This window comes from Abramis brama (assembly GCF_963993115.1).
Source record: "Abramis brama genome assembly, chromosome: 19".
Lineage (NCBI taxonomy): Eukaryota > Metazoa > Chordata > Actinopteri > Cypriniformes > Leuciscidae > Abramis > Abramis brama.
The window spans coordinates 5925990-5953524 of record NC_139981.1 but is presented as its reverse complement, the minus strand read 5'-3'; the positions used below and the strand labels follow the sequence as shown (position 1 = coordinate 5953524).

Genomic DNA, 27535 nt, shown 5'->3' with positions numbered 1-27535 from the left:
TATGCTGCGTTCATGCCATAATTTGTAAGAGATGGAATCCCGTGACGTTATACTCGGAGCGGTTCGTGACACTATCAGCGAAATGATTCTGCAGCAGTCGGGTGGTACAGGTCAGTGCTCTTTATGTTCATTATGCTTTGAGACATGAGGTAGTTTAACGGCGTCTCTCGTGATGGTTTTCTCCCTGCTGCACGCGTTCATGTGTTTTGAAGGAGGCGTGGCTTTGGAGACGCTTTGAAGGGAGTGAGGGCGGGATGGGATCTTATGCTTTGAAAGCTAGCTTGCTATTTATTGCTAGCCTCTGAAAATTGCCTACCCTACCTTTAACATTCTCAAACAATTAAAATATGAGGTCATAAAGTACTGTTTGAAATGTTTATCATTGCATGTTGTGTTTTTAAATACATGTGGCCATTGATTGAGCCAAATGCTCAAAAGTTAGGCCATTTCAAACACACTGCAATTCCGAGGTGTAAAAATGCCACCTTTAAAAAGTCCAAAAATAATTACTGAAAGAGAGGTCAGTTTGTAAATCGTGTAATTTATTTACAGTATACTTTGCAGTTGCTCTAGTCAAAATCGCTGTGCTTGTGAAGTGTCAGACAATTTGTTTCTAGTGTGATTAAAAAGTTGCACCAAACTTGAATACAACAGCGTGGTGAAAGGCATTGAGTGGCATTGGTACATGAATCTGAAATCTCACAATGTCACAGTAGAAACTTCAGTCTCTATCTGGGAGTTAAAATCATTGCATTTAGTGTAAAACTGATGTAGTCCATTGTGACAAAGCACTTCAAAAAACCTAACAAAAGTCAATGTGCCCTGCAAACGATCACAATTCATGAATCACCCACCCATTCATACTGCATTCATTTACACATTTATTTTCAAGAAATATTTTAAATAATTGAAAAACAAAAACACTTAATTGAAACCATAGCAGACATGATTGATTTTCTATACCGTTCAACTCATGGCTGTACCCTTTATTAAACACATTAAAGTTTTCTGTACCGGTAGAAATACGTTTTCTTGTATAGTGTTATAATGCATATAACCCTCGCCCCCCCTGTGAAGGCACATTGCTGTGTAAGCATTTACATGGACGTCGAGGGCCCTGCGGTCGTGTCGATTTAGAGTTTAAAAAGCGCTTTTATACTCGTTCAACTTAGATAAGAGGAGGGAGGGAAAAAGCACCCAGTCCGAGCAATGAAACCTCATCAAGCCTTTAAAACCAACAAAACCAACAATATTCTCGGGTTCAGAGAAGAAAGCACAAAGGTTTAGATGTTCCCTCCCTGACCGTGTTGCCTTAGTAAGGTGTAAATCTGTATTTTACCACGAGAGGCAAGGAAACAAGGTAAAGGGGCCTGCAGATTTCTTTTTTTTGGTGTCCAACTGAAAGGTGTCGGAGAGTCTCTCTTCACTGCTGGGATAGAAGAGCATTTCTGTTTGCTTTCATCTTCTCCAGCCGCTTTACAAGATGGTTGTTGGTCATTTCCATTTCTTCGATCTTATCCAGGGCAGTACGCAGCTACAAATGGAAAAGAGATGCGTGAGGTTAACTCTTGACTGTGACTGCTACTGTGACAAACAGTTTTCCCAGTCAGGAACAATTTCTTCCCCAGGTTACAATTGTGAGAACCCTGAATGTGTCATATGTGTCTATATCAGTAGCGGAGATGTTTGAACAGAAGATGGGTTCATACCTCCCTCTGAAGTTTTCTTTTCTCTGCTTTCAGTTCATCTTCTATCTTTTCTGCATTATCTGCTGAATTTTTATATCTGGACACCTGTCCTTCAAGTCGGTTTACCTGCAAGACACACAGAAAATTACAAGTTATACTAATATTCAATTTTAACAAGTTATTAAAAAAAATCGAAATAAAGTGACAATATTTGCCACATGATTAAAATAATTTGACTGATTAATACATTTTTGAAAATTATTTGGTTCTGATTACAAACTCACATTTTGTTCCATCGTGGCCATTTCCTGTTCAGCCTTTGAGAGCTTGAATTTGTATTCACTTATCTGTCTATTGGCATCCCCTACAAGGAACAAACCGTGTTAAAGCATGTAAAGGTACATGTGAAGGTGTTAATTCAGACTTCAGTGTGTGTATGTGTAGCGTGTCAGAGGTCGTACTCTGCATCTCGATGAAATGCAGGTCAGTGCCGTTCTCCATTCGCTCTCCTTCTGTGTAAACACTGTCGATCTTTGAGTGTTTTTGCCTTTCTTCCTCCAGCTGCATCTTCAGTTTTCTGATCTAAAAGAGCACAAATGTGTTACTTCAACTCATCTATGCCAATAATCCCATTGAAATCATTTCATGTACAATCATACCTGGGACAAAAGTTCATCCTTTTCATCCGCAAGCTTTCGTAGTCTTACATCTGGAGTATGAAGACAGGTTTAATTAAGTTAAGCTTTATCATGCCATTGCTTCAAACTAATACAGATAAGCTTGACAGTGTATTCGGAGACTCACCCAAAGGTCCGTCTCCTGCTGACTCCAGCACCTGCGCTACCTCTTGTTTTACCACGGTGATACCTGCGGTAGGGGACTCGTGGCTGACGTCTCCGTTGGGCATGTCCTCAGGTATGATGACCAGTCCATGTTTCTGTGAGAGCAGGAGTGGACAGTATAAGAGCATGATGTATAAAAGCCATTTTAAATGGACACTGGCCAGTATGATTATTGCATAATTACGTTTATTTATAGGATACCTTATGTAGAATAGATTCTAAGGAAAAACTGCATGCGTCCTTTATAGAGAAAGCAATCCTATAGTGTACTGTGACAAGCTCAGTGGGGGAAAAAAAGATCCAAGCTGGCCAGAAATTACAGATAAAATAGCTAAAAATAATTAAAACTGACTACTTTAACGCACACAAAAAAAAAAGTGTCCTATGAAATGCAGATCAAACAGATACTACCCAAATAAAAGGAGACGAGCGCAACAAGCCAAATGCTTTCCATTGAAACGATCTGTTTATTGTTGTTATACAGTGCTGATGTCAAGCTTCCCGTGCAGGACCACTTAAAGGACGTACCTCTTCCATTCGGCTTTTCCCCTTGAGGTCAGCCAGCTCATCCCTGAGCTCATCTCTCTCATTCCTAATGCAACCAAAGTATTCTTTCTGTCTCTCTAACGCCTGGCCACGCACAGGGCAGGAAAAGAGAGAGGAGTGAAGAAAACAGTAGAGACAGCAGCAAACACACGCAATGAACACTACCTTCAGTTAGGACTGGGCGATATAGCTAAAAATAATATATACTGTATATATTTATAAATTTATAAATATAATGATTCTGTTTCAGTTTTACTTTAAAGGAATTCATTTCGGATTGATGTTTACATGGCTACGTTTATTTTTCCTTGTTCTGTTCTGAATACTGTTCAATTTAAAGGATATGTTGTGGAGTGAGGGGAACTAAAATAGCCTTAGCTATATGTTTATGGTGTTTGTAAACGTTTCTTTTAATTTACTGTTTTTCTACATTATTTCTGAATGAGATAATTAAATCCGACAAACGCGATTATTTTTTTTTTCTCTCTCTCAAAAACGCAATTTTATACGTGTAGCATATTTTTGAACAATGCAGCAAACATCTTAAAATATCTTAAATGACTTTTTAAACCATTTAACTGATAGTATTAGTTGGTAAAAATTCTTATTTTCAGAAAACCAGTTAATTATGAGCATCCCTATTTGAAACTTTGTATTGCTGGCACTTCTTGTGTAATTGCCTCCTTAAGATGAATCACTTCTTGTATTCCTCAATTGTAAGTCTTTGGATGAAAGCATCTGCTAACTGAATTAATGTGAATGTAAAAAAAAAAATGACATTGATTAACCCATCACAAATGTTCCATATATTGCCCAGCCCTAGCTTTAGTCACAGATGGTAGGATGAAAATAGACCATGCTGACAGATGAACAGTACAGGAAGTGAAGAAGTGAGGTTATTAGTCTAGCTACATAGTGTTGCCTGTGCTTTTCTTCCAATCATCTTTTCTTGGATCAATTCTTGGATTTCATGCAGAAGTGAATATATTAGAAGTAAAACGAACCTTCTTCAAACACGCAAGTCTGGATGTAATCAATTTTCATGCATTATATTCCTTTTACAGTCTTCAACTCTACTGTGTGGTACCCAACAATTCTGGTGTAAACAGCTGAGGCTCATGGGATACCAGCAGAGGGCAGCACCATGCATTTACAACTATTGAAACTGCCAATCAATTTGTGTAAACTTAAGCGTGCATACACTGTTCATAAATCATACCATATTATATATATATATATATATATAAAATTTAATCAGCCTTTTCAGAGTCAATCCAAACACTATCTCCTAAACCATCATACCGCAATCTTTTTGTCCTTCCAGTTAACAGTTTCCTGCAGGTCAAACACCTCTCTTGTGAGGGTATCTAGTTTTTGCTGAAATTTCTGGTTCTCCTGGAGTTGTGTTTAATAAAGCAGAGGAAGAAAAAAGACAGATTCAAAACAGACACTACAAAGCAGCAATGAGGCGGAACATATGAAGGAAGAAAACAGGAGGATCCTAATGGAGGAGAGTGAATGATATAGAGAATTTAAACCTTCCTATTTCATCTATGAAGAACATAAAGAACAACACTTTCCCTCAAAAAGATTCCAAATCATCTACAATTTGATTATCCTGCAAAAGCTTTGAAACACTTAGTCTAATGCAGACTTTTTTGTTGTTGATGTTTTCAACTGAATTTGTGGTCGATAAAACATTTCTGTTCTGGTCTCTACCTCGATGAGCTCATCTCGCTGACGAATGCCCTCCTTTAGCTCCTCTTGTTTGTGCTGTAGGACTGAACATGTGTGCTTCTGTCGCTCTAGCTCCTGTCAATCAAAAAAAAAAAAATACATTCACACATAATCTGCTTGTGTTTAGGGTTCAACACAGCTGTAAAATCGATTAATCACGATTAATCGCATCTAACATAAAAGTCTGTTTACATAATATATGTGTGTATATATATTATTCTATTTATATATATATATATATTTCTGTGTGTGTCACACACACACACACATGCATACATATACACACACACAGTATATATGTATAAATGTGTGTATATACAGTATATATAAAAAATATAATAATATATTTACACACATTGGTCTGTGCATTGGCAATACACACAGCTGGACCATACAAAGCTTTTTTTGCCTGATTAATTATTGCCAAATGAATCAAAACAGTTTTAAGCAACAATTTTCTAGAAATGAGCAATTTAGTACAAGTACCTTTGATTTCTCCTCTGTTTCCCTGCGCAGCTCTGACATTTGCTCTTCCATCTCCTCTAAAACATCTTTGAGTGTGTCCACTTGGTAAATGAGGTTTCCCTTTTCGTTGTCCAGCTGAGCGTTGGATACCATGGCTTTCTTGTACTTCTCCTCCACTTCTGACAGAGATTCCTGATGAAAGGGAGGAAAAAATCCTTAACACAAAACCACTACAAAACTTAATGACAGGCAAATAAACAAAGCAGACTCTGATCACTGCACTGAAGATTAGATAAAAATGTGAAGTGCAGGTAAAAATTGAAGAAGTAAAAGTAATCCATGTAATCCAACTCAATGCTATACATAAAATTGAAAAAACAACAACAACAACAACCTTTTTCTAAAGTCAAGGCCCTTTTACTAAACAGACATTCCTGGTCTTACTGTGATTTTTTTTTTTACGGCTCGTCTTTGTAACTCTTTCTAAAATGGTAATATCTTGCTCCTCCTCTTCAGCTCCTTTGCTCCAATCACCTGTCCAATGCAGGTTTATTACCATTCAAAGGTTGAGGTTGATAAGATTTTTTTAGTGTTTTAGAAAGAGGTTTCTTATATTCACCAAGGCTGCATTTATTTAATCAAAAATACAGTAAAACAGTAATATTGTGAAATATTAATACAATTTAAAATAACATTATTCCTGTGACGGCAAAGCTGTGAATTTTCAGCATCATTACTAAAGTCTTTAGTGTCTTAAGACATTTTTCTTATTTATCAATGTTGAAAAATTTGTGTTGCTTGCATAGAATGCATAGAAAGTAAAAAAAAAAACCCCAGCATTTATTTGAAATAGAAATCATTTGTAACATTGTCTTTACTGTCACTTTTGACCAATTAAAAGAAACCTTGCTGAATGAAAGTATTAATTCTTTCCAAAAAATCTTACTGACCCTAAACCTTTGAACAGTAGTATATATACAGTAATGGCAACTACTTAAAATCCAATCACTTCTCAATAGATAAAATCAAATCTTTCCCTGCATTAACACTTGTTCATGTAAGGTTCCTTCACAGGGTCTTACTAGTATCAGGATATTTAATGCTTTAAATATCTACAGCTTCCAAATGTGAACTGTACAAACACTAAAAATTCTTCACACAGCTACAGCTGAAACATCCAGAGTAAAATGTGTGTCTGTGTCGTCCTCCATCTTCTTTAACAGTGGTTTGGAGTGAGACAGAAGACTTCCATGTGACTTTGGCGCTTTGGAGTAATTACCTCTTCAGGCAACACGACACTGCGGGCTAAACGTGACTGTAAAGAGCTAATGTAGTGATTGAAAGACCCATGCAAGGCTCATGCATTCAGACTAAAGAGTGCTAAGTGTCTGGTGTGTTAGTGGAGGATGAGGAAAGGCATGCGTTGAGCTCAGGACCCTCTACCTTCAGCTCTTTAAGACCCTGCATGTATCGGCCCTCTACATCCTGAATCTGGTCCTTTAGATCATAGATGTCCTGTTGAGATGGATGAATGAATCATGGGAAAGGTTTGGCATTCACTGAAGGTCAGAGCGGTGACCTCTGATTGTACATTTTTACAAACACAGAAAGGGAAAGAGCTTCCCAAGGGCATTCAAACACAAAGAGGAAAGAAAGGAAAAGATTAACACAGACACAAATAAAACCAAATAATGCTGGGAAATGAACAAGTGGACTCTCTGAGATCAAATGCATTCAATAGGAAAGTATGATGCTCTATGCTTAGCCAAAATATGTTCAAAGGCAGGCAGATTCATCCTATTTAAAAAGAATCCCAGAGAAATCCCTATTACAGAGAGTTTGTGTTGAATCTGTAAACTAGCTGACTGCAATAACATATGCAGATAAACATCATAATTACCCTTAATTCGCTGAGAGAAGCCTCTGCATCCATAATGACGCTTCCAGCATCTCCGCTGCCCCTTCTAGAAGTGCTTCCTCCCAGAGATGCCAGGGCAGCTGCGGAGAGCGCCGGGGTGGCACATCGAGAGGATGGCTGCAGGACACGAGAGCACCCATCAACAATGAATTAAAAGCTGATTCAACAACCTTAACACCTGTTGGTTACATTTATTTGCAAAAATAAATTTTTGAGAAGATGTCACATCATTTGTTTGAAGATGCAAATTGGTTGGATATTTTATCATCAAATGCAATGACATTCATACATTTTTCAGTGTGACTCGAGTGCGCAAATACTTTTTGAGGCAGCTGTATATTACCAAGAGTTTTATTGATTGATATTTATGAGGAATTATTTGTATATTAAGCCTAACCAAAAAGTATCTTAACAAAACGTTCAAAAGTACAGGGTTAGTATTTTTTTTATTTTTTTTTTAAAGAAGTCTCTTATGCTCACCAAGACTGCATTTATTTGATCAAAAATACAGTAAAAACGGTAATATTGTGGAAAAGTATTACAATTTAAAACAAATGTTTTCTAATTAATTTCTGTGAATTTTTCAGCATCATTCCTCCAGTCTTCAGTGTCACATGATCCTTCAGAAATCATTCTAATACGCAATTTTTCTGCTCATGCTCTCAACATTTCTTATTATTAGGATTCATTTTTTATCATTAACTTATGAATCATTTATCATTAATACGGATTTATCATTTTTTAGGATTCTTTGATTAACTGACAGTTCAAAAGAACAGCATTTATTTTAAACTTTTGTAACATTATAAATGTACAATATTATTAATGTAAATATCTTTACTGGCACTTTCGATTAATTTAATGCATCTTTGCTAACTAAAAGTATTAATATCTTTAAAAAAAATAAATTAAAAAAATCTTACTGACCAGCAAACTTTTGAACACTAGTGCATTTAAATCAGTAATGACAACAACAAAAACATAAATCACTTAAACCTGCTCTAGCTCCCAATCTAGAAATATTGACCAAATACAGACAAACTTTACCCTAATGAGAAGAGTAAAATGAACTAGGGTCTTAATTATGGCTCAAATGCCAGTCTACAATGGGAAGTGGAAAATGATCTCTCTTCCTCTTACCCGACTGAAGGTGTCTGTAAACTGCTTGTCACATTTCTCATCGAGCTGAAAAAGAAGACAATAACATTACTCACACTGAAACTATTAGAAATACATACTTGGCGTAATTTGAATGGCTATTAACAGGGGTTTTGCCTTAGTTAGTGGGATTCTACTTGCTGTAGCTCCAATAACTGATTTAGGCGCACATCATGCATGGCACATAATAATTTAACCAGCGAGATCCAGAGTCAGTGCTCTGGCCAGACTTCACCAAAAATCTGCTATAAAACCAAATGCTGACAAGTTACAGATACACACACAACAGTGGTAATGGTTAGATGCATTTAAACAGGAATGATTTTCGGTGTTATTATCAAGGCAGTCCATAGCTGATTCACTTATTGTTGGAATAATACATGTAAGTGAAAGTTGAACAAATTCAACTTCATTTGATACCATCCTAAAAGCGGTCCATTAATAAAACAAAGCAGTCGTCCAGTCAAATTTACTCATTAAGCCATGCAAAGTAAAGAAACTTTAACAAATAACCTATCCCTATAAGTCACCATCCAGTGATCTTTAGTGAAGTTGTCACACCGGTTAATACTTCATGCATGTCTTGACTCACACTATCCAGGTCTGGGATGCTCAGATCATCAAGATCAGAGACAATGCTGCCCCTGCGATTAGAGCGGCTGAAATAATCAGCAGCCGTCTCGGAGATATCCGAGAAATCAGACAACTACACAGACAGACAAGAACATGAGAAAGATAAAGGAAAAAAGAAGTAGCAATGGTCAACCTAAAGAAAGAAGTTGTTTTTGATATATTATTGTTTTAATGAAAACAATATGTGGTTGCATTGCATTGGTTACAGTTTTTTTTATTCTGGCTCACCACACTATCCCTTCTCCCACGTCGACTTTGGGACACAGTGCTGACAGAATCGTCATCAGAGGATGACTAAAAGTTTAAATAAGGGTGATTACAGAGAAGAAAAGAACATTGGCACAGGAAATAAAACCAAAAACCATATGTCATGACTTAAGCAGAACTTGCAACCATTTCAAGGAAAAAGTCAATCTTTTAATAGCACTCCATTCGTATTAGTGACAAGTCATTCAACAGTGTCATTGCTGCCTAAGATGTTTGGGAAACGAGTAAAAAAGACACCAGCTGCATTCCTGTCCCACCTTCAGAGAACAAACTATCAAGACACCACTGATGCATCCAAATTTTCATGCTTTCAGATGATGCTTTGAATGCAACAAAGAACTTATTTGAATACATTTCGGGAAATAATATATCCACCACAACGGTTTTAACCTTTGACCAGGATGTTCTTTGACCAAGCCAACAACAACAACAACGAACAATTCACTCAGTTGTTGTTAAACAATTTAACCACATGGGACACATTTCTGGATACTTACAAGCACTTTCACTTGAAAACAGCCATTTGTCTTATATTTCCCTCTCTAACATTTAGAAGTCGACAGCTTCTCAGCTCCAGTGGCCTCATGGAATAGAGGCACATAAACAAATTTGTAGTCATGAGTCGGAGTGTTACTATGTGGCTATGGTTGTCAGGGTGTTGCAAGGTGTTCTGTATCTTTTTTATGTGTTGCTATGCAGTTGCTAAGGTGACCTGTGTGGTTGCTTGGTGGCCAAAGTAAAAAATTCCACCTCGAAGTCTGTCATTCGTTCAAAAGTTTTGAGTCTGTAAGATTTTTTGTTGTTGAAAGAAATTACTACAGCTTTCCCATCACAGGAATAAGTTACTTTAAAAAAAAAGAAAACAATAGTTATTTTAAGCAGTAACAATATTTCACAATTGTACTGTTTTTACTGTATTTTGATCAAATAAATGCTGCCTTGGTGAGCAGAAGAGACTGCTTTCAAAAACATGAAAAAAAATCTTACCAACCACAAACTATTGAACAGTAAGTAGTGTATAGCTCAGTCCGTGGAGGTCTGTGAAGTTTTTTTTTTTAATTTTATAAACCTTAAGTTCAATTACTTAACACACCTTTCCTTAACATGCCAGGTATCATTCATGTTCGTAGCACATACAAATGCAGGATGAGTTACACACACAAAGTTCAATACCTGGAGTTAGACTAGAAAGAACATCTACTTTCAAAAGGAGTATAATACAGTAAAACACACACTGGCGTTTCAGAATCAACAAATGCATGATCAGCTGCTGTGCGACATGCTGCAGCTCAAGACACGTGACGCTCACCATAGGGCTACTACGGGTAGAGCTGGCACCAGAAGAGTACCAGCTGCATTCAGAGGGCTGCGGGGAAAAACACTGACCACTGAGCTAACGCCGCTCCAGGGATATATCACATGATTGTTGTTTTATATACTATGGCATCACTTACAGCTCTTGAACCATATGAACTATACAGACCATCGTCACATATGGAGGCCTGTCAAAACAGATCTCACAATTTTTAAATGAACAGATGACAAAGAGGCTTATAAAACATCACAGTTGCTTGCATGTGATCAGTGGGGTTGTATCACATCCGATCACATGGCAGATGTGCTGAAAATCAGACTGACCACACTACAGCTGCGCGTCAGACCTGCAGAACTGCTGCTGGACGGAGCCTGTGAAGGTCAAACAATCGACAGCTGTCAGATATCTCTCCTAAACCACTGAATCAAACAGATGATGCCAGACTAGCCTCTAAACTTGAAGGAACAACCAATACTGGAATAAAGACATTGACTAGACAAGAGAAATGAACTAGATAGATTATATCATATCGTAATTTGCAAGTAGGAACTTTCCAGGAGGACTCAAAGATGTTTCCTACAAAAGATTTGCAATGTGAGTAATGAACATGCAGAAAGGAAGCGGACAAACCCGTGGCGTATAGGTAGAGGCGGTAGAGGGAGGAGGTTTGGAGTTCTTTAAGCTGCTGTAGTTTCTTTGGTCATGATACAATCCAGTCTAAGGAAGTGGTATAAAGCAATGGAGAATGAACACAGATATCTGACATAGTAGTCATTATTCTCAAATATATCGTGCTCTTAACCAGGAAGAACATGTTAAAGATGATGCATGAAGAATGAAGCAGCACTTGAGTTCGGGATGTTGAACAGCACTAACCAGAAGGTCCTTTTTGGAGCTACTGCCAACATATTTTTTGTGAAGATCATTATATACAGAGCTCTGGAAGGAAAGAGCACAAATGTGTAGAATTCTTATTAACAGGATTCATTTTAGAAGCAACAGAACCTAGTAGGGATGCACAATTTTGGGGGGAAAAGACTAACTTTTCTGATAAAAATTATGATTGTGATTTAAAAAAAAAAAAACTCTAGGTTTGCGGTGCTTGTTTGTAAGGCTGTGCAATTTGGCCAAACAAATTGGTTATAAAAAATATGTATTTTTTTTATTATTTAATATTTTTTTAACATAATAAGAAATATATCTATTTTTACTGTATAAAAAAAAGAAAAAAGAAAAAAAAAGAGCATTCAAGAAAAATAATATAATAATAATTTTATTCTACAGTACAACTGTAAAAGAACAAAACTAATATCATTAAAAATAAATAAAAATTCTTCTGTGTTTTCACTATATCTCATGTTTAAGACTTTGTATTGGTAGCACTTCTTGTGTTATTGCCTCTTTAAGATTGTTGAAACGCATTTGTAAGTATCTTTGGATAAAATTATATATTTTTTTAATGTAATGTAATATTCATATCTGTCTAATTTTCATTTTTTTTTACACATTAATCCATAAAGCTTTAATTTTGGCAGAATATCGCAGGGAGCTCTAAAAGCTTCTCTTTTGTTGACAACAGTTGTTTTATAAGCGATTCTCATAACAATTTAGGAAGTGGTTGGCACATTGCGTTCCCAAATGTACGTTACAAGTGACCCAAACTCAGAGCAGGTGCAGAGATGAGTTTGTGTGGACTGTGGAGGAGTATTTACTGCAAACAGAGCCGCTCTGAGACACTGAAAACACAGATCATAAGCTTCACTCTGAAACATATATTTATTTAATTAAATCACAGCCTTTGCCATTTGATAACTGCACTAAGTCACTAAGACTAAACCTAATCATGATTTAAGTTTTATTTTGATTAATCATGCAACCCTAAAATATCTAGTCATATACAGTTATGATCTCAGGAGAATGCTGGAATGAACGAAGATCCCAGATCTTGCCGTCTCCCCTTGTATTAGTCAAACAGGAGAACTATAAAACACTTAAATGTTGAACAACTGACACTCAATGGAGAAAAGACAGAGATACATACAGTGGAAAGGGAGCTCTTCAAAGTGGAACTACTGGAGACACCAGACTGCAGAGAAAACAGCAGTCAATACAATCACAATCTATGCTGGATATACATATAACATTAATTAATCCATGCCGCAGACATGCCATGTGTGCTAATAAGGGAGCGTTATGTCAGACCTTTTTGTGTTAGTGCCACAACACAATGAGTCAGTGGTGGTATACTTCATTTATAGAAAACCACTCAACTGTGCTAGTCATCAACAGCACAAAATCTGCCCGTAATGTCCACACATATCAGTCTTGAAGCAACCTGCATGCAAATCAAATGAGGCTCTCATTACATTATTCTTTAGCTGCCTTTTCACCTCCTTTTCCATATATGAATATCAAAATTTGCTTATTTCTAGATTTTCCATGACCATGGAAACCCTGTATATCTTTATTAATAATCAGCTTTAAAATTAGGGCTGCCCTCTAATAATTGACTAAACGTTAGTTGACGAAAATAGGCTTGGTCCACTAAATTTTAATTAGTAGGTTAGTCATCAGAAGAAGAAAACTCCACAGTAATTGACAAAGTCCACGCAGTGACATTGACCTCTTGAGTTTTCATACCATGTTAAGGCTACTTGTGCATCTGCCTGATTATGTTTGCACTGATATTTATCTTTTAAGCATTTCAGTTTACTGTATATGTATTTATTTGTTTCTTTATAATTTATATTTATGTCCTACATTTTTTTTTTAAGATAAGGCTGTTATTTATATTATAGGTCATTTATTTAGTTTATGTTCTGATCTCAGAAAAGGTTAAGCGATGTTTGCGGTGTCGCTGCAACTGGAGTGCTTAATTATATTTTAAATGCTCATTGTTATGGTTTAGTATTTTCACCCCCAACTAATGGCCTAAATGAACAACTAACAGCCAACTAGGGAAATCTTTAGTTGGTGGCAGCACATTTTAGAGTTATTTAATTTCAATAAAAGCCAAATTATTTGTTACAGTGACAATCTTGGCCACAAAAAGCTTGTCTATCTAAGAGCGCAAACAAAGTTAGTATGCAGTAGTCTAATTTAGAGTCATGACACATCACACACACACACAAGAGAAAACCATGTTGCCAAAATACACACAATACAATGCCTGGAGCGAAGCACACACAGTGACGTACCACCAAGTCTCTTCTCCTGGAAGAACTAACCCGACTGGAGTGATGAGAACTGCTCAAGTCTCGTAAAGATGACGAATTTGACTTTGAAAGTAGAGAGAAATCCAATAGGCAAACATTAATTTGCAATTTCCATGGCACGACTGTAACATGTTGTCTCTAAATGAGCTTTTAAAACTACTCTCCAATTGTTTGTGATTACGGGATCAATTAAAAAAAATGCTGAATACTTGGGCAGATTTCTATTTGTATGGCAGGTACCAATATTTCAACTGAAACAATTATTATTATTAGTGTTCAAATGTATCCAATATGACCTATTTCACACTGGCTTGTGGGTACATATTACTCTACACAGGTCATGAAAATGAGCAATTATCTTCATAAATGTATTTTCATAAAGTTCAGAATCACACACCCTATAACTTCCCACACTCCGAACCGACGCCGTGTCATCATTTAATCCCTGTTGATGAGAGATTGGAAGAACAAAGGAATAAGACCAAAAAAAGGAACAAAATGAAAAGAGAAAGAGCAGGAGACAGACAGCAACATCAGGAGATACAGACCCGTCGGCTGTGGCTACTGGAATGATGACCATGACGGGCCTTTTCTGCATCAGCCTGATATGAAAAGAGTGAAGGAGATAGCATTTAAACAAAAGAACGCTGCACGTTTTAGGCTGTTAGTGTTAGCCTTCGCCGGCAGTCCTAAACAAACTCTAAACACACTTAACATGCTGATGTTAGGGTCTGTAAGGCCTGTTCAAATTTCAAGGCAAGCATAAAAGCTTACTAGCAGCAATATGACAATAGGGGCAATATAGCTAAAAAATCCCTCAATTTTTACCCCTTTGACAAAATAGATATTTATGCATTTGCTTTTACTGATGCAGTTAAATAGTAAATATCTATCTCAAAATAAATTAATGCATATTTTCCACGATGTTATTTACTGAGTAAATAGGATTAATTTATTTTGATACATTTTTAAATTAAAAAAATATTGTTCATTGATATGCACCAATATAAAAATCATTATAAAATAAACAATTTAATAGATGACAGTGCAGGATTTTTGAAAACCTTCATTAAAGATCATAGCTGCTAATCATTTCCAAATAAAATGTAAAAATTTATTAAAATCACTGTGATATTCATAAATGACAAATGCATCAGGAATGTATCACCCAGACCATAAAGTAAATGTAGCATCTAGGTAATAGTTATTATACAGACGAATTAGAACACTGAGATCCATTTTTACTGATATACACTCACATGCACACGCACGCGTACACACACTAAAAAAAATTCCTGTGAAAAGTGAATCCAATGCTATCCTAAAAGAATACTATTTTTAGACAACAACAGGACCACAAGGATTCTTTTATAAATTCAAAAGAGCACAGTAATATTAATAAAACATGCATGTAAGCCAAATTCAATCAACTGAGTGTCTGAGAATACAGATAGCACACTCCCATCTGATGTTCTTTATTAGTTAAAGGAAAAAGTACATGCATGTTCAAACTGGCCTAATCTTTCTCATACCATCCATTGGTGGATTTGCCCCCATTTCCTGCTAGAGGAGGAGTGCTGATGGTAAGACAGCTGTGAGAGAGAGACAGCCACGAGACAAACACAAAGACTTCTATTGCACTTCAATATGACAGTGGATTGTTTGGTACTTGTGAATTTCTGACAGTGAAAAACATTTCACAAACAAAGACTCTGAATAAACCCATTAAGATAACATTAGACAAACTGAAAGTATGCACTTTGTAAACATATTCTTCCAACCAGGTCTGTGAGTGTAGGAACTCACAAGTACAGAAAACACTGACAGATACAGCTGACATCTATAACTGAATCATTCACATGTGTCTGCAACCATTAAAAACACACTGTATTGTTAAAGGCCTGTTTCCACTTATGAGCTTAGTTAGTCAGCTAGCTAAATCTGGTTTTTGAATCTGGAACTATTTGTAAACACAGTCATACTTATTCTTCTGAACAAAAATGTTTAAAACACAACACAAGCAAATTACTCAAAAAGCTGTTTAGAAGATCTCTAAAAACTATCTTTCAGCTTTGGCTTCATTGCATCGAAAGAGAGGTGACAGTCTGTAGAAGATCAGGCATATTCTGAACAAAATACAGAGCCTGTTCCAAAACCTAGTGAACTGCCTTGCCGTTTATTGTTTACATAGTCAGCATCCGAACTGAAATGGATCCTCACACGTGATCGATTTGGAAAAAAGCTAAATAGTCAGCAACCCCACCCATCATACTAATAGTGCTCATCCTACAAGAGACTCGGTTCAATATTTCAATAGAGTTTTGCAGTATCATTTTTCTAAGGTAATGGCCTGTTGCAATGCATTATGGGTTTTCCTTCTCCATGAAGGATATATGCAAAGCTACATCAATTAGCTGCACATTGAAAGTGTGCTTATGATGCCTTACAATGCTGCCTATACATGCAGTTCACTAGGTTTTAGAACAGAGAATCAGTGAAGGACAGATCTGCAGGTCAACAGACCTAAATTAAATAAGTATAGTAAACACATAGGCATGGTTCTGGATTTGGGCAAAGGCACAGGAAAGAGTTATAAAGCCCTTGAGAAACTGTGCATTACAGGGGCTTTCGCAACAGGTAGTTCTAGGAATTAGCCACCAGGGTGGTTCCCCGAGAACGAATGGTTCCCTTAGGATCCTTTTCCTGGTTGCATTCACAACGGCAGTAGGAACTCTGAAGTGACGTAAGCTGTGCTTGTTGTTGTGACTTATTTTGACGGTGCTGAGAACGCCAGACCCTGAGCTCACAGTGCTCGCATTCTCCGTGTTCATTAGTTTATGATCTGTTTAACAGTCCTGTCTAATACGTTATTAGATATAACTGTTATACAAAGAAAGTAGACAGTATATGAAAAGGTATTAACATATGCCGTGTGGTTGATATCCAATGTTGCTAGCTGAGCAGAAATACATCATGTTTTGCTTGGTCCCCTCAAAGTCGCGTTGGATTTTCTCCTCAGTGTAAAGGTTAAGAGGCCCATCTATCACTGTTTTGCATGTTCGTAGAGTTAGTTTCTGGAGTTAATATATAGGCTATAATATGTGTTTACACAGCTTTTTTAAAAATAGCGGATGCTGGTTTTTCGCGTGCGTTTGGCCAATCAGCGTACACTAACGTCACTGGTAGTTCCTATAGTCCTGGTTTAGCCCTACTCTGAAGTAGGAGCTAAATTAGATTATCCAAAAGGAGTTCCAAGAACTAAAATCGTTCCTAGTTCCTGCGGTGCGAACACGCCAAAATCCGGGAACTTACAGCAATAGTTCTAGGAAGTATTAAAAGGTTCCTCCGGTGCGAAAGCCCATTATGTCATTCTTAAGGCAACAAGTTCAAGTGCCTTTTGTCACCTTATATGTTCTCTGTAAAACTCACCTCTTTCTGCTGTCGCTCCAGTTCTCTCATTCGGATGTCCCGGGCCTCTGCGCGAGCAGCTCTCTTCGCAGCAAGTCTAGCCTCCGCCTGCACAAGAGAGAAAACAGAATTCAGCTGTAACACTAAACAGTCTGAACAGGAAGCACTCTGTCTGGACACTTAATGGTACGCAAGACCTGAAATTTTGGAAAAGAGTCATCACTCCCATCAGTGCTGGATGAACCGGTCTTATTATTCTCTGCACTCACTTAAAATGCAAAATGAGCCAAGAATTATTACTGTGCTATGTGTGAATTTCAAAAACAACGTTAAGATCCTACAGTGTAGTTAAAAAACATATTCTCACCAAGTTTAGATATAAATATATGCATCTTCACTGCATTTTCAACTGTTGGTGGCATTTAAGGCTGATGGTTCAAAAGTCAGCAATCATAACAGCCATCAGAGCTGTGGATAGAGCACATGCTGATGATATATATATGAGCAGCTGGCTCACGGGACCTATATTCAAACCAGAGTCATGTCTCGATCCTTCTGGCTATCTTTCTCCCTCAACTTTCCTGTCTCTCTATAGTCCTATAAATAAATGCTGCAAAACACCCATAAGAAAAATAAAAAAAGAGGAGGAACAATCATATTTTCCATGCAACCACAGTTGGGGAAGCAACTGCTTCATAATACATTGGTAGACATGATATAAGAAGAGAGAAACCATATTATCCTTCACTGGACTGTTTAGTAAAACATTTAATAGCTTGAAAGAAGGCAGTGTTTCCCCTAGGATTTTTTTCAGGGGGTTGGGGGGGGGGGGGGGGGGGGGGGGGGGTAGACCCCCGAAACTACTAGTGTCGCGGAGCGGGCGTGTTACGGATACATGGTGTTGTCATAGCCTTCAGAAGCTGAGTAATAAAGCTCTCTGCCAGACCTGTTTTACACCATAACATTTTTTGATTTGTTTTGAAATGTTTTAATAAAGTTTTGATGATAATTTATTTGTATTCGTGTTAGTATTATTACTATTATAATAATTATCCCCCCCCCCCCCCCCATTACTAAACACTGGAAGGCATCTAAGAGTCCTGACACAAATCACTCAAATAGGTGTCCTGGGAAACCACACCTGTCTCTGTGACAGCACTAGGCTCTGCAAAAAAAGTAGCCCTCTCTTTTCAGCTTTTCTTAAGTGTTCGTGTTTGCTGCTGACATGTCTTTGGAGGGTGAGGTTTGGTAAGTGAGGGGGTGTGGCTGAAGCAATGGGGGTTGTCTATAATTCACGTCTATAGGTGTACAGCCGAACTCAATTACACCATCTTTAACTAGGTGAAAAAACAACAAACATGATTCAGCAACAGTGTCTAATCTAAGATCAACACAGAAACTCACTCCAGTCCAGGTAAACACATGCTGGGTGATTTCTGACTATCACATTCCTCATGTGACACACACATGCAATATGACCTGCTTACATTTCCTAATACCCTACACAATAATTAATTACACATTCCAATGCAATTATGCCTTGACAGAAAAGGACAGTGATTTTTGCAAAGTATGCAGCCTGACAGCAAACATTTAAACAAAGCTTACGGCAAATCCTTAAACATATGGTGAGGTTAGAGAGGGTGGGCTCGGTGTGTGTGTGTGTGTGTGATTCTTCTGCTCAGCACCTGTTGAGCTGTCTGACAGCTCACCAGAGCAGCTCAGCTGAGCCCAGTGTCTCCAGCTCTATCTATAGACCAGCAGAGCCTCCGTCATGAGACTGCAACAGGAAATCTGAGCGAGGAGAGACACTTACTTCACAACCTCCAACATAGCCGTTCATTTATTAGAGACAGTCTAACTGTATTCTGCAGATAAAGTGAGCTCTATAGTGGGACTGACCAATGAGAAGCCACAGACACACTACACAATAAGCTTATCGAAGTCGGATATGGAAATGTTTGTTATCGAACTGTAGAACTGTGTTATGGAAGATCACAATAAAATGCAAAGTGTCTATATTTGAACTGGTTCGTTATTAAAATGTCTTGACGTTTAACATGCATCTACATTTTTAGGATTCTACAGTCCACGGCAGAGTTTTTTTGCACCACTTGAATGTGATGAACTGTTCCTTTAAAATAACGGCAAGAAAACATGTTGTTATATTGGGTTGTCTTTGTGCACTGCAGGCAAAACAAAGCACAACCGTTTCACAAACAAATGACTCATAAGTCAAATAAGTCTTTTAATGAATCATTCAAAACAACTCTCGAGTTGCCAGTTTGAATAAGTCTAACAAATCCTTCAGGGAATAAACTCACTGAATCCTTTAAGAACAGAATCAAACATCTGACTCAAGTACTAAACTGTAAGTTATGATAATTTCAGTGATGTCTGAAATTTTGTGAACTTTTGTGAGGTAGTTTATGTGCATTGTGCAATAATAATAACATTATATAGCCTAACGCTGAACAGTTCCCTAAAGTGAAAATGAAGCAGTAGGTCAAGTTAACATTATTTAGCAAATGGATTTTCACTGTAATCAAAAAGTATATTCTAAACATTATTAATCTAACAATTCAAAAGAGAAAAAATATAGCTTTTTTGATATAGCTTTTGTAGCAAGGGCTCTGCCATCTTGCATTACTACAACCTGTGATGTCACGGGGTTGGTTGTCTTGCCTGAGTTCAACAGATACAATGGTAGAGAGACAAGACAGACAGATAAAGATAAAGATAAAGATAAAGACAGAGACAGTGAAAGATGGAAACTGAAAGGCCACAGGGAATCAGAAGACAAAAGGCAGGCCACTATTGCATTGCTCCTGGATGTAAAAGTTAGTTTAAGTTGTAAGTAGTTAGTTAGCTACACTTTTTTCCTTGCATGTTAAATTATTTTCATCATTGTATAAGGTAGGTATGCACTTTGACTATTACACCTGGCATAATACTATTACAGTATGTTGACCTATTTCAACCTCACATTAAACCTTAGACAGCAGTGCAAGCCAGGAAATAGCTAAAGAAATATCACACCTTGCCCTAGATACTCCAAGTTTAGGGTACTAGCTCATTCTGTTGATTTGTGGCTAATGGACCATGCAAATCACTGGCATTTCAAAGTGACGAGACTGAAACATAAGTGACCTCCATAGGGGGTCACACGACTCAAATTTACCCGAAGTCACCTGGACTATGCACAGGCAAGTCAAACGGCATGCTTTCAGTTAACAGAGACTTCTGTTAACCATTAGGGAGTTTCCTCTGCAGTAGGCGCGAAATGGGTGGATCAAGAGGCAGGTTCAATGAAACAAGCAAGGGGTTTATGTGTGCTGTAGGTAGACAGTGACTCATAATCTTTGGACTGCATGGGTGGAGTGACTCCTGAACTTTTAGATACAGTAGATCTAACAGAGTATTTCCTAATGTAATAGGTCAGCATGCATTCAGCTTCCCTCAACTGTAAAAACGTGTGACTGACTCAATGGGTTGAAAAGTATGTGAATTCCAGCAATGTACAGAACAAGATAACAGATCTCTCTCATGGCAATGCTTAAAGCTGCATTATGTTTTCTGTTTTCTCGCTTTTTGCTCGTGGGTTTCTTTATAGAGCTCCCCCTACAGCTTCGGAATAGATATTTGACAACACTGTCGTTAAAACTCGTTGGCTTGTCCCATCTTCTCCCGCTGGTCATGTGCATTTGTTTTCAAAGAACCCGGCGAACGCACGGAGCCATGTCCACTGAGGTATGTATAATACACAGAAGGCTAGCATATAAATGTTTAGATAGTATATGTGTGCAGTGCCGTAAAGCAGTTTGTTACATCGCGAGACCTGATATCACGCGATACTTCCTGATGCTGCGGCCGGCGGCTCGCCGGCCCAAAGTTGCAAGGGTGGTTTTTCGTCTCACAGGCGCTCGAGGGGTGCGAGAAGACCACCATTCAACCCGAAAACAGTCATATAACCATTCCAATGACTCCGAAGCTGTTCGGTTAAGATTAAACTATGTTATTCCCTTAACTAAAACGAGTTGATACATACCTCTCTCGTCTCAGTGCGTGCACTCAATCGCTCTGGCGCGCGGCGACACTTTGATAGCACTTAGCTTAGCCCAGTTCATTCATTAGGATCCAAACAGAGATGAAGTTAGAAGCGACCAAACACCTCCACGTTTTCCCTATTTAAATACAGTTATACGAGTAGTTACACGACCAAGTATGGTGACACAAAATAAAACGTGGCGCTTTTCTAAGCGGGTAAAAAGGATAACTATAATGTATGGCGGAATAGCACTGGGAGCACTTCGACTCGGCGTAGTAAAAAGTCACTCCTGAAAAATCCTCTCCCCCTCTCCCTTCTGTCATTAGAACCAACGAGACTTTTTACTGCGCCGAGTCGAAGTGCTCCCGAGTGTAACTACTCGTGTAACTGTATTTAAATAGGGAAAACGTGGAGGTGTTTGGTCGCTTCTAACTTCATCTCTGTTTGGATCCTAATGAATGAACTGGGCTAAGCTAAGTGCTATCAAAGAGACGAGAGAGGTATGTATCAACTCGTTTTAGTTAAGGGAATAACATAGTTTAATATGAAAAAACGGTGGAGTGTTCCTTTAAATATTTAGATAGTCAACAAACATCTTCAATGTGGCTGCAGTTTCACTTCTGTATTACAATTCATACCCTGTAGCATTAGATTTCTGTTTCCTCTTTTAAAACATCCTTATATGGTCCACATTCAGGTTGGGAGATATTCCTGCTTTTTTACAGTGAAAGTCTCAAAAGGTACTTTCATTTCATTTACGTTAAACGCTGAACAAACACTTGACCCAACCCCCCCAAAAAAGTATATATAATGTGTCAGCAACATACCCTTGTTTTTCTTTTCTTTACTAAACCATAGGGGTGGGGGAAAAAATCGATTCTTAGATGCATCGCGATGCGGGACGTGGACGATTCTGAATCGATTCACAAATGTCAAAAATCGATTTTCTAGAAAAAAATTAAAATAAATTCTAATAACGTAATATTGACGGAACGCAAAAGGCGGAACTCTAAAGCGGACGTGCAGTGCGCGGACAGTCTGTGGCGTGCACATAACAGACGCATGATGGCTGAGTGCCAAATTCGAACGGCACCCTCTTCGTTAAAAGCTAACGTATGGAAAATTGGCAATTTCATTGTTACCTATTTAGTATTTTTTGTATGAGAGCTGCTTTCTGTATTGTTTAGTTTTCACATCAATATGCTGTAAAGTGTAAACCGATCTGTATGCAATATGTGCAATGCAATATGTGCAATGCCAGTCACAAAAAGTTACATTTTGACTGTGCTCTCTGCAGATGTTCATTCACTTTCTTTGTATAAGCTGTTTTTGATTGTGGTATACAGCAAACATTTCAAGTCATAACTCTTTATTATTTAGTTGTGTATAAGAGCGGCTTTGTATGTTACTAATTATTCAGAATATGCGTAAGTCCACAAGCATTATAGCTTCTGGTACATAATTCTATATTTTTTAACGAAAACTGTTTGTGAATTTGCTACAGCAAAATGTTTTTTGTCTGAAGGATTATATTGCTCATTGGAAATAACAAGAGGATGTTGGTTAGAAGTCTATTATTAAGAATATGCTGAAGTTTGTATTAATTTACTACAAGTATGCTGCTAGTACAGGCACACATTTATTTTCCTGTTGGTTCTCAGCAATGTTGGGACATATGCTGGCAAATGTAATCTTACAGTTGACTTACCAAATCACTTCCACTTATTTTATTAATAAAATTAATATAGGAAGTATTGGAAGTAAGTTCGTTATGGGTCATCATAAATACTTTGCTTTAAAAGTACCAAGTAGTAAAAAAATAATTTAATAATTTAATTTAATAATCGTCAATAATCAATAATCGTTACCCTCTGAATCGTAATCGAATCGAATCAAATCGTGAGGTGCCTAGAGATTCCCACCCCTACTAAACCATGGCAAAAAAAAAAAATTGTTCTTTATATCAAACCCTTATTTTAATGCCGGCACGAAACGGAATTCCAATCATCTTTCCTTCCCTATTGTGACGATCCGATTCTCGAATGAGAAAAAAAAAGCAAGACAGAACTTGATATTGTTTATCGGGAATTGATAGAATCATTTGCAAACCGCTGCTACCTCAAGTGAGTGACAGGTTGCTGGAAAGGAGGCTTTATTGGCCAGCCCTCATGCTGCTGCACACATTTACTCAGAGAAGAGATGTCGCTGTAACGGGAAGGGGAAGTTAACAAGATTACAAGGGGACATGAGTGTTAAAAATATAATTAGGTGCACAGAAAAATTATTTATAATAAACTGCAATATTCCATAAAAATATATATAATTGTGGGAATTGCCAAAAAAATCGAGTTTACTAATTCTGCAACAGCAGAATAAATGATTGGTGAAGTCGACTAGTTTATCAAGATTTGTTCTTTTTTTAGTTTTATTATTTTAATTGCCAGTACTTTAATCAGCATGCTGCGCTTTAGCTAATAGTATCACAGCAACAAGAAATGCATACGTTACTAATAATGAATATTGTAAACAAACAATGAAAAAGGAAGCAAGACAAGACATCAAACTCTCTCACTCATGATTTTATATCTGGCTTAGCATCAAGATCATCCCATTGGGTCACATTAGGGCTCTGCAATTATAAATTTTGGGTCGTACAAGTTCATTTCAGGTCGAAGTGTCCCAGAGCACAGCAGTCAAAGTTTTTTTTTACTTGTGAGAGTGACGGGCTCACACATGTGTGCTGCAGAAAAATCTGAGACAAGTCCACACTGGCTGCTCCCTGCTCAAGCTGTGAGTCAAACTTCATCAGCTGCAGCTCCAACTGGCAGAACCTGACCGTCCACATATTAACATCTCAGCAGAGCTATTAGGGACTGACCAACAAGATAATGCAGATCCAAACAATGCAGACTACAGTGTAGAGCTCACATTGCAGACGTTTACCTTAACCCTATAAAGATTACTGCATCATATTTGATACATGAGTTTCTAAGGCCTCTAATTTGCCAAAAACTTTTAGTACACAATCTACAACATGCCTTCTTTTGCCCTATGAATGACAATTCATATTTTTTTAGCAAGTAAAAGGCCTTTTAGCACAACTGTTTTAATAAATTAAACATAAGAATTACTTTAATATTGTAAGTAATATTTCAAGATGAACATTTTAGACTAAAGCAACTTGATTATCCATATTTATTTTTTTAGAAATAAAAAGCACTATATAAATAAAGGTGACTTGACTTGAAAAATCATGTTAAAATGCAAGTACTGTATCAAATAAGATAAAATAGGATTTTAATTGTTCATTTCTCAATCATCACTTTACTGCATATGTGCCACTCTTTTTGGCCATATAAATAATAAATCTGTACCAAATTGCATATTTTCGCTCAGCTTTACTATCATACTATATGGGCCATAAAAGCCTGATGTATCACATATGATACAAAACAAAATGCATATGCAAACTTTTTTTAACTGTTAATAAATAAACTGTTCCATTAAAAATAAAAGATTTTTCTGACTATCTTTCCATATGTCAGGCTTTACAGGGTTAATATTTTCATCTTGGACAGTCACTTAAATTCAGTTAGGCTCCCCATTTGAGATGTCATAACAAGCCCTCTCTCTAAAACGCCACCATTCGAAGACATGCCAGCAAATCCAACGTCAGCAAACCCGAAAAGGAATGATGATTGACAGCTGGAGAATGTTTCTGATTACAAGGTGTAGTCCGCTACCCTGTGTACTCACTGTTTACGGACCCTAGAGCTGTCACAGAGGCAAGTACACATACTCCTGTCATGTAAAGACATTTTATGTGTGGCGTTTCAAAGAAGCAAAACCTTAGTATTCCCAAATATCTTTAATGGGACATCCGACTTAAGTATCTATACAATGACAGAAAAACACTGCTCTGTTTTGAAGGATTAGTTCACCCATTACTTAATTCACTCCTGTTGTTCCAAATCTGAGTGATTTTTTCCACAGTGGAAAACATAAGGAGAGTCTATAGAATGGCAGTCAAACTCCAAAAAGGTTTGACATCACTGACAGCAAACGCCACCGGTTCTCTTGTGTCACGTGGATTGAAAATGAGATTTGAAAGCTACAGTGGATTCATTGTATGATAGATTATAGTCACCATGAAATAAAAACTGACAATTCTTGTTTTAATGGAATATTGCAGTATTTATTATAAATGATTAATGCACATCATTTTTTAATGTGCCCTCGCTAACTTTATTTAAAATAACTTCCCCTCCTTCTTGCAGCGACATCTCTTCTCTTCTCTGATGACATGTTGAAGTCAATAGCAAACAACGATTCAATCAATTCCCGATGGACAAGATAAAGTCATGCCCTACCATTTTTTTTCTCATTCCAGAAGCCATTTCGCTTGTATATACGTCACAATAGAGACTATAAAAAGACTATCACAACTTTCGTTTCATGCCGACTTTAAGCAAATAACGCCTGAATTTCAATCTGTTTCTCACTATTTGTTTTTTTATTTGCTTAATCCAAAATCACCGTATGCTTTTATTGAAAACACATACAAGTAAGTCATATGAGATTGCAACAACATCAGGGTGAGAAAACGACAACAGGAGTTTCATTTCTGGGTGAACACTTCCTTTATTGTGGTCACAGGAAACCACCAGCTACAAGATGACAACAGTGAGATAAAAAGGGGTCACAGGTGAACACCTCTTACCTCTCTGGCGATGCTGCTCAGAGCTTCATCCTCCGCTGAGAAACGGTCTTTAATCGGGGCCCGTTTTCGTCCTGATCCTGGTGTCCCCATGTCAGCAGCAACTCCACAGCTGAATAAAGATCAACTTGCTTCCCGGAATATTCTGCAGATGAAGACAATGGTTGGCAGCTGTCATCGAAGAAAACACTGAATGAGATGTTTACGGTCTCATCTCTGAAAGGCTTTGTGTACAACATAACCTTATTGACCAATTTGTTGAGAAAGTGAAGCAATCTAACTGCACGCAGCAAAGACATACAATAAAGTACATTGCATTGGCAGTTTGCTGGTCTATTCCACTAAATTCAGTAAGCCATCTTAGTGTGTTATTTCGTAAAACATTTCAAATGTATGTTAGATAAGCCTGGCCTCTCACACTATCTCACACACCCACAAATAGAGGCTTTAGTCATGTGTGTCTGGACTCAGAGCTGATTAACACCAGACACACAACACACACCTCATAATATAATGTAACAAAGCAGAGAAATATCACAGCCACGGGAAGACTAATGTGTTTGATTCCTTAAAAGAAGCTTCATCAGTTCTTATTTGCTCTTTTGTTAGCCAATTAGTTTATACAATGACAGTCATTTAATAAGAACTTTATTTATCTATTCTAGACAATTAATACCTGAATATTAAGTAGTTTAACCAAAGAATTGCGCGTACGATATATCATGCTTCTCTGTATCATGTAACGTTAAGTTATATAAACCAAACCCATGTTGAATATGTCAGGATATTTTTATAACAGTTCAATAAAAATACATTTATAAATAAAAATCTATATTTGTATTGATATTTCTGCTGGGGTGCTAAATATAAACCAACACTCATTCAGATGCGTGACAGACTAATTTAAACCACTTTATTTTCCCGAAAACAAATAAATAACATATGCGCTTCAGGATTAAACACATGTAGTATTCCCCACATAAAGCTAAATGTATGTAAATATTTAAAATGACAAATATGATAAGTAAAATTCAATATTTTTATGACTCTAGTTAGCGGTTAGCCTGCTAACGTTAGCTTGTCCTCAAAGGCATAAAGTGTGTAAATGTCACTCAAGTCTCGAGCCGTTCATTCGGACATTACATTTTAGTGACCTGTCTGGACTTTCATGACAGTTGGTTCCGTAAGTGCCGGTTTCTTACCGTTTCTCTCCGTCACTGTTCCGCTCGAGACTAGGGTCGGTTCTGACTGACTGGGACCCGGGCGCGTTCCCGCTGACCAGGGTGAGCGAGTGCGCACGTGCGCGTGGCTGTTTGAGTGAGCGTGCGCGTGCCTGCGTGACAGCCACAAACTGACACTGTCCGTCACTTCAAACTTTCCCAAGAAAACGGCCCAAGTTAAGTCACAAAAGGCTTAAAAGCGGCCTACCACCGCTAGTATGAGTTTAATTTCAAAAAAGAAAAAGACAGTAAATGGCGAGAAAAACCGATACACTACCTTAGTGGTCGTTCCTGAGAGTCTGAAGTGTTTTTTCCAGCTTCGCGCTGAAAGTCCCGGATGTTGGAAAAGAGGCGTGGC

General features: G+C 37.5%; 1 protein-coding gene across 18 annotated transcripts; it reads right to left on the bottom strand.

Annotated features, from left to right (window-relative positions):
* Positions 1 to 521: 521 nt before the first annotated feature.
* Positions 522 to 27535, bottom strand: lrrfip2 (leucine rich repeat (in FLII) interacting protein 2). 18 transcript variants are annotated; one of them, XM_084093486.1, is made up of 29 exons: positions 27455 to 27522; positions 27160 to 27331; positions 25961 to 26102; positions 17214 to 17300; positions 15317 to 15376; positions 14333 to 14386; positions 14182 to 14229; positions 13767 to 13847; positions 12611 to 12655; positions 11446 to 11508; positions 11200 to 11286; positions 10893 to 10940; positions 10709 to 10756; positions 10564 to 10620; positions 9216 to 9281; positions 8947 to 9060; positions 8337 to 8381; positions 7179 to 7313; positions 6722 to 6793; positions 5300 to 5470; positions 4796 to 4888; positions 4379 to 4471; positions 3059 to 3160; positions 2493 to 2625; positions 2348 to 2397; positions 2150 to 2270; positions 1973 to 2052; positions 1710 to 1814; positions 522 to 1534 (listed from the first exon to the last, which is right to left on the bottom strand). In XM_084093486.1, exons 3-29 carry the CDS (start codon positions 26048 to 26050, stop codon positions 1424 to 1426), a joined length of 2259 nt encoding a protein of 752 aa, XP_083949612.1. In that variant the 5' UTR covers positions 26051 to 26102; positions 27160 to 27331; positions 27455 to 27522; the 3' UTR covers positions 522 to 1423. The 18 variants fall into 18 exon arrangements, with proteins under 18 accessions (XP_083949612.1, XP_083949623.1, XP_083949626.1 ...); XM_084093497.1 differs by lacking the exon at positions 27160 to 27331 and having other exon boundaries at positions 27455 to 27535; XM_084093500.1 differs by lacking the exon at positions 6722 to 6793.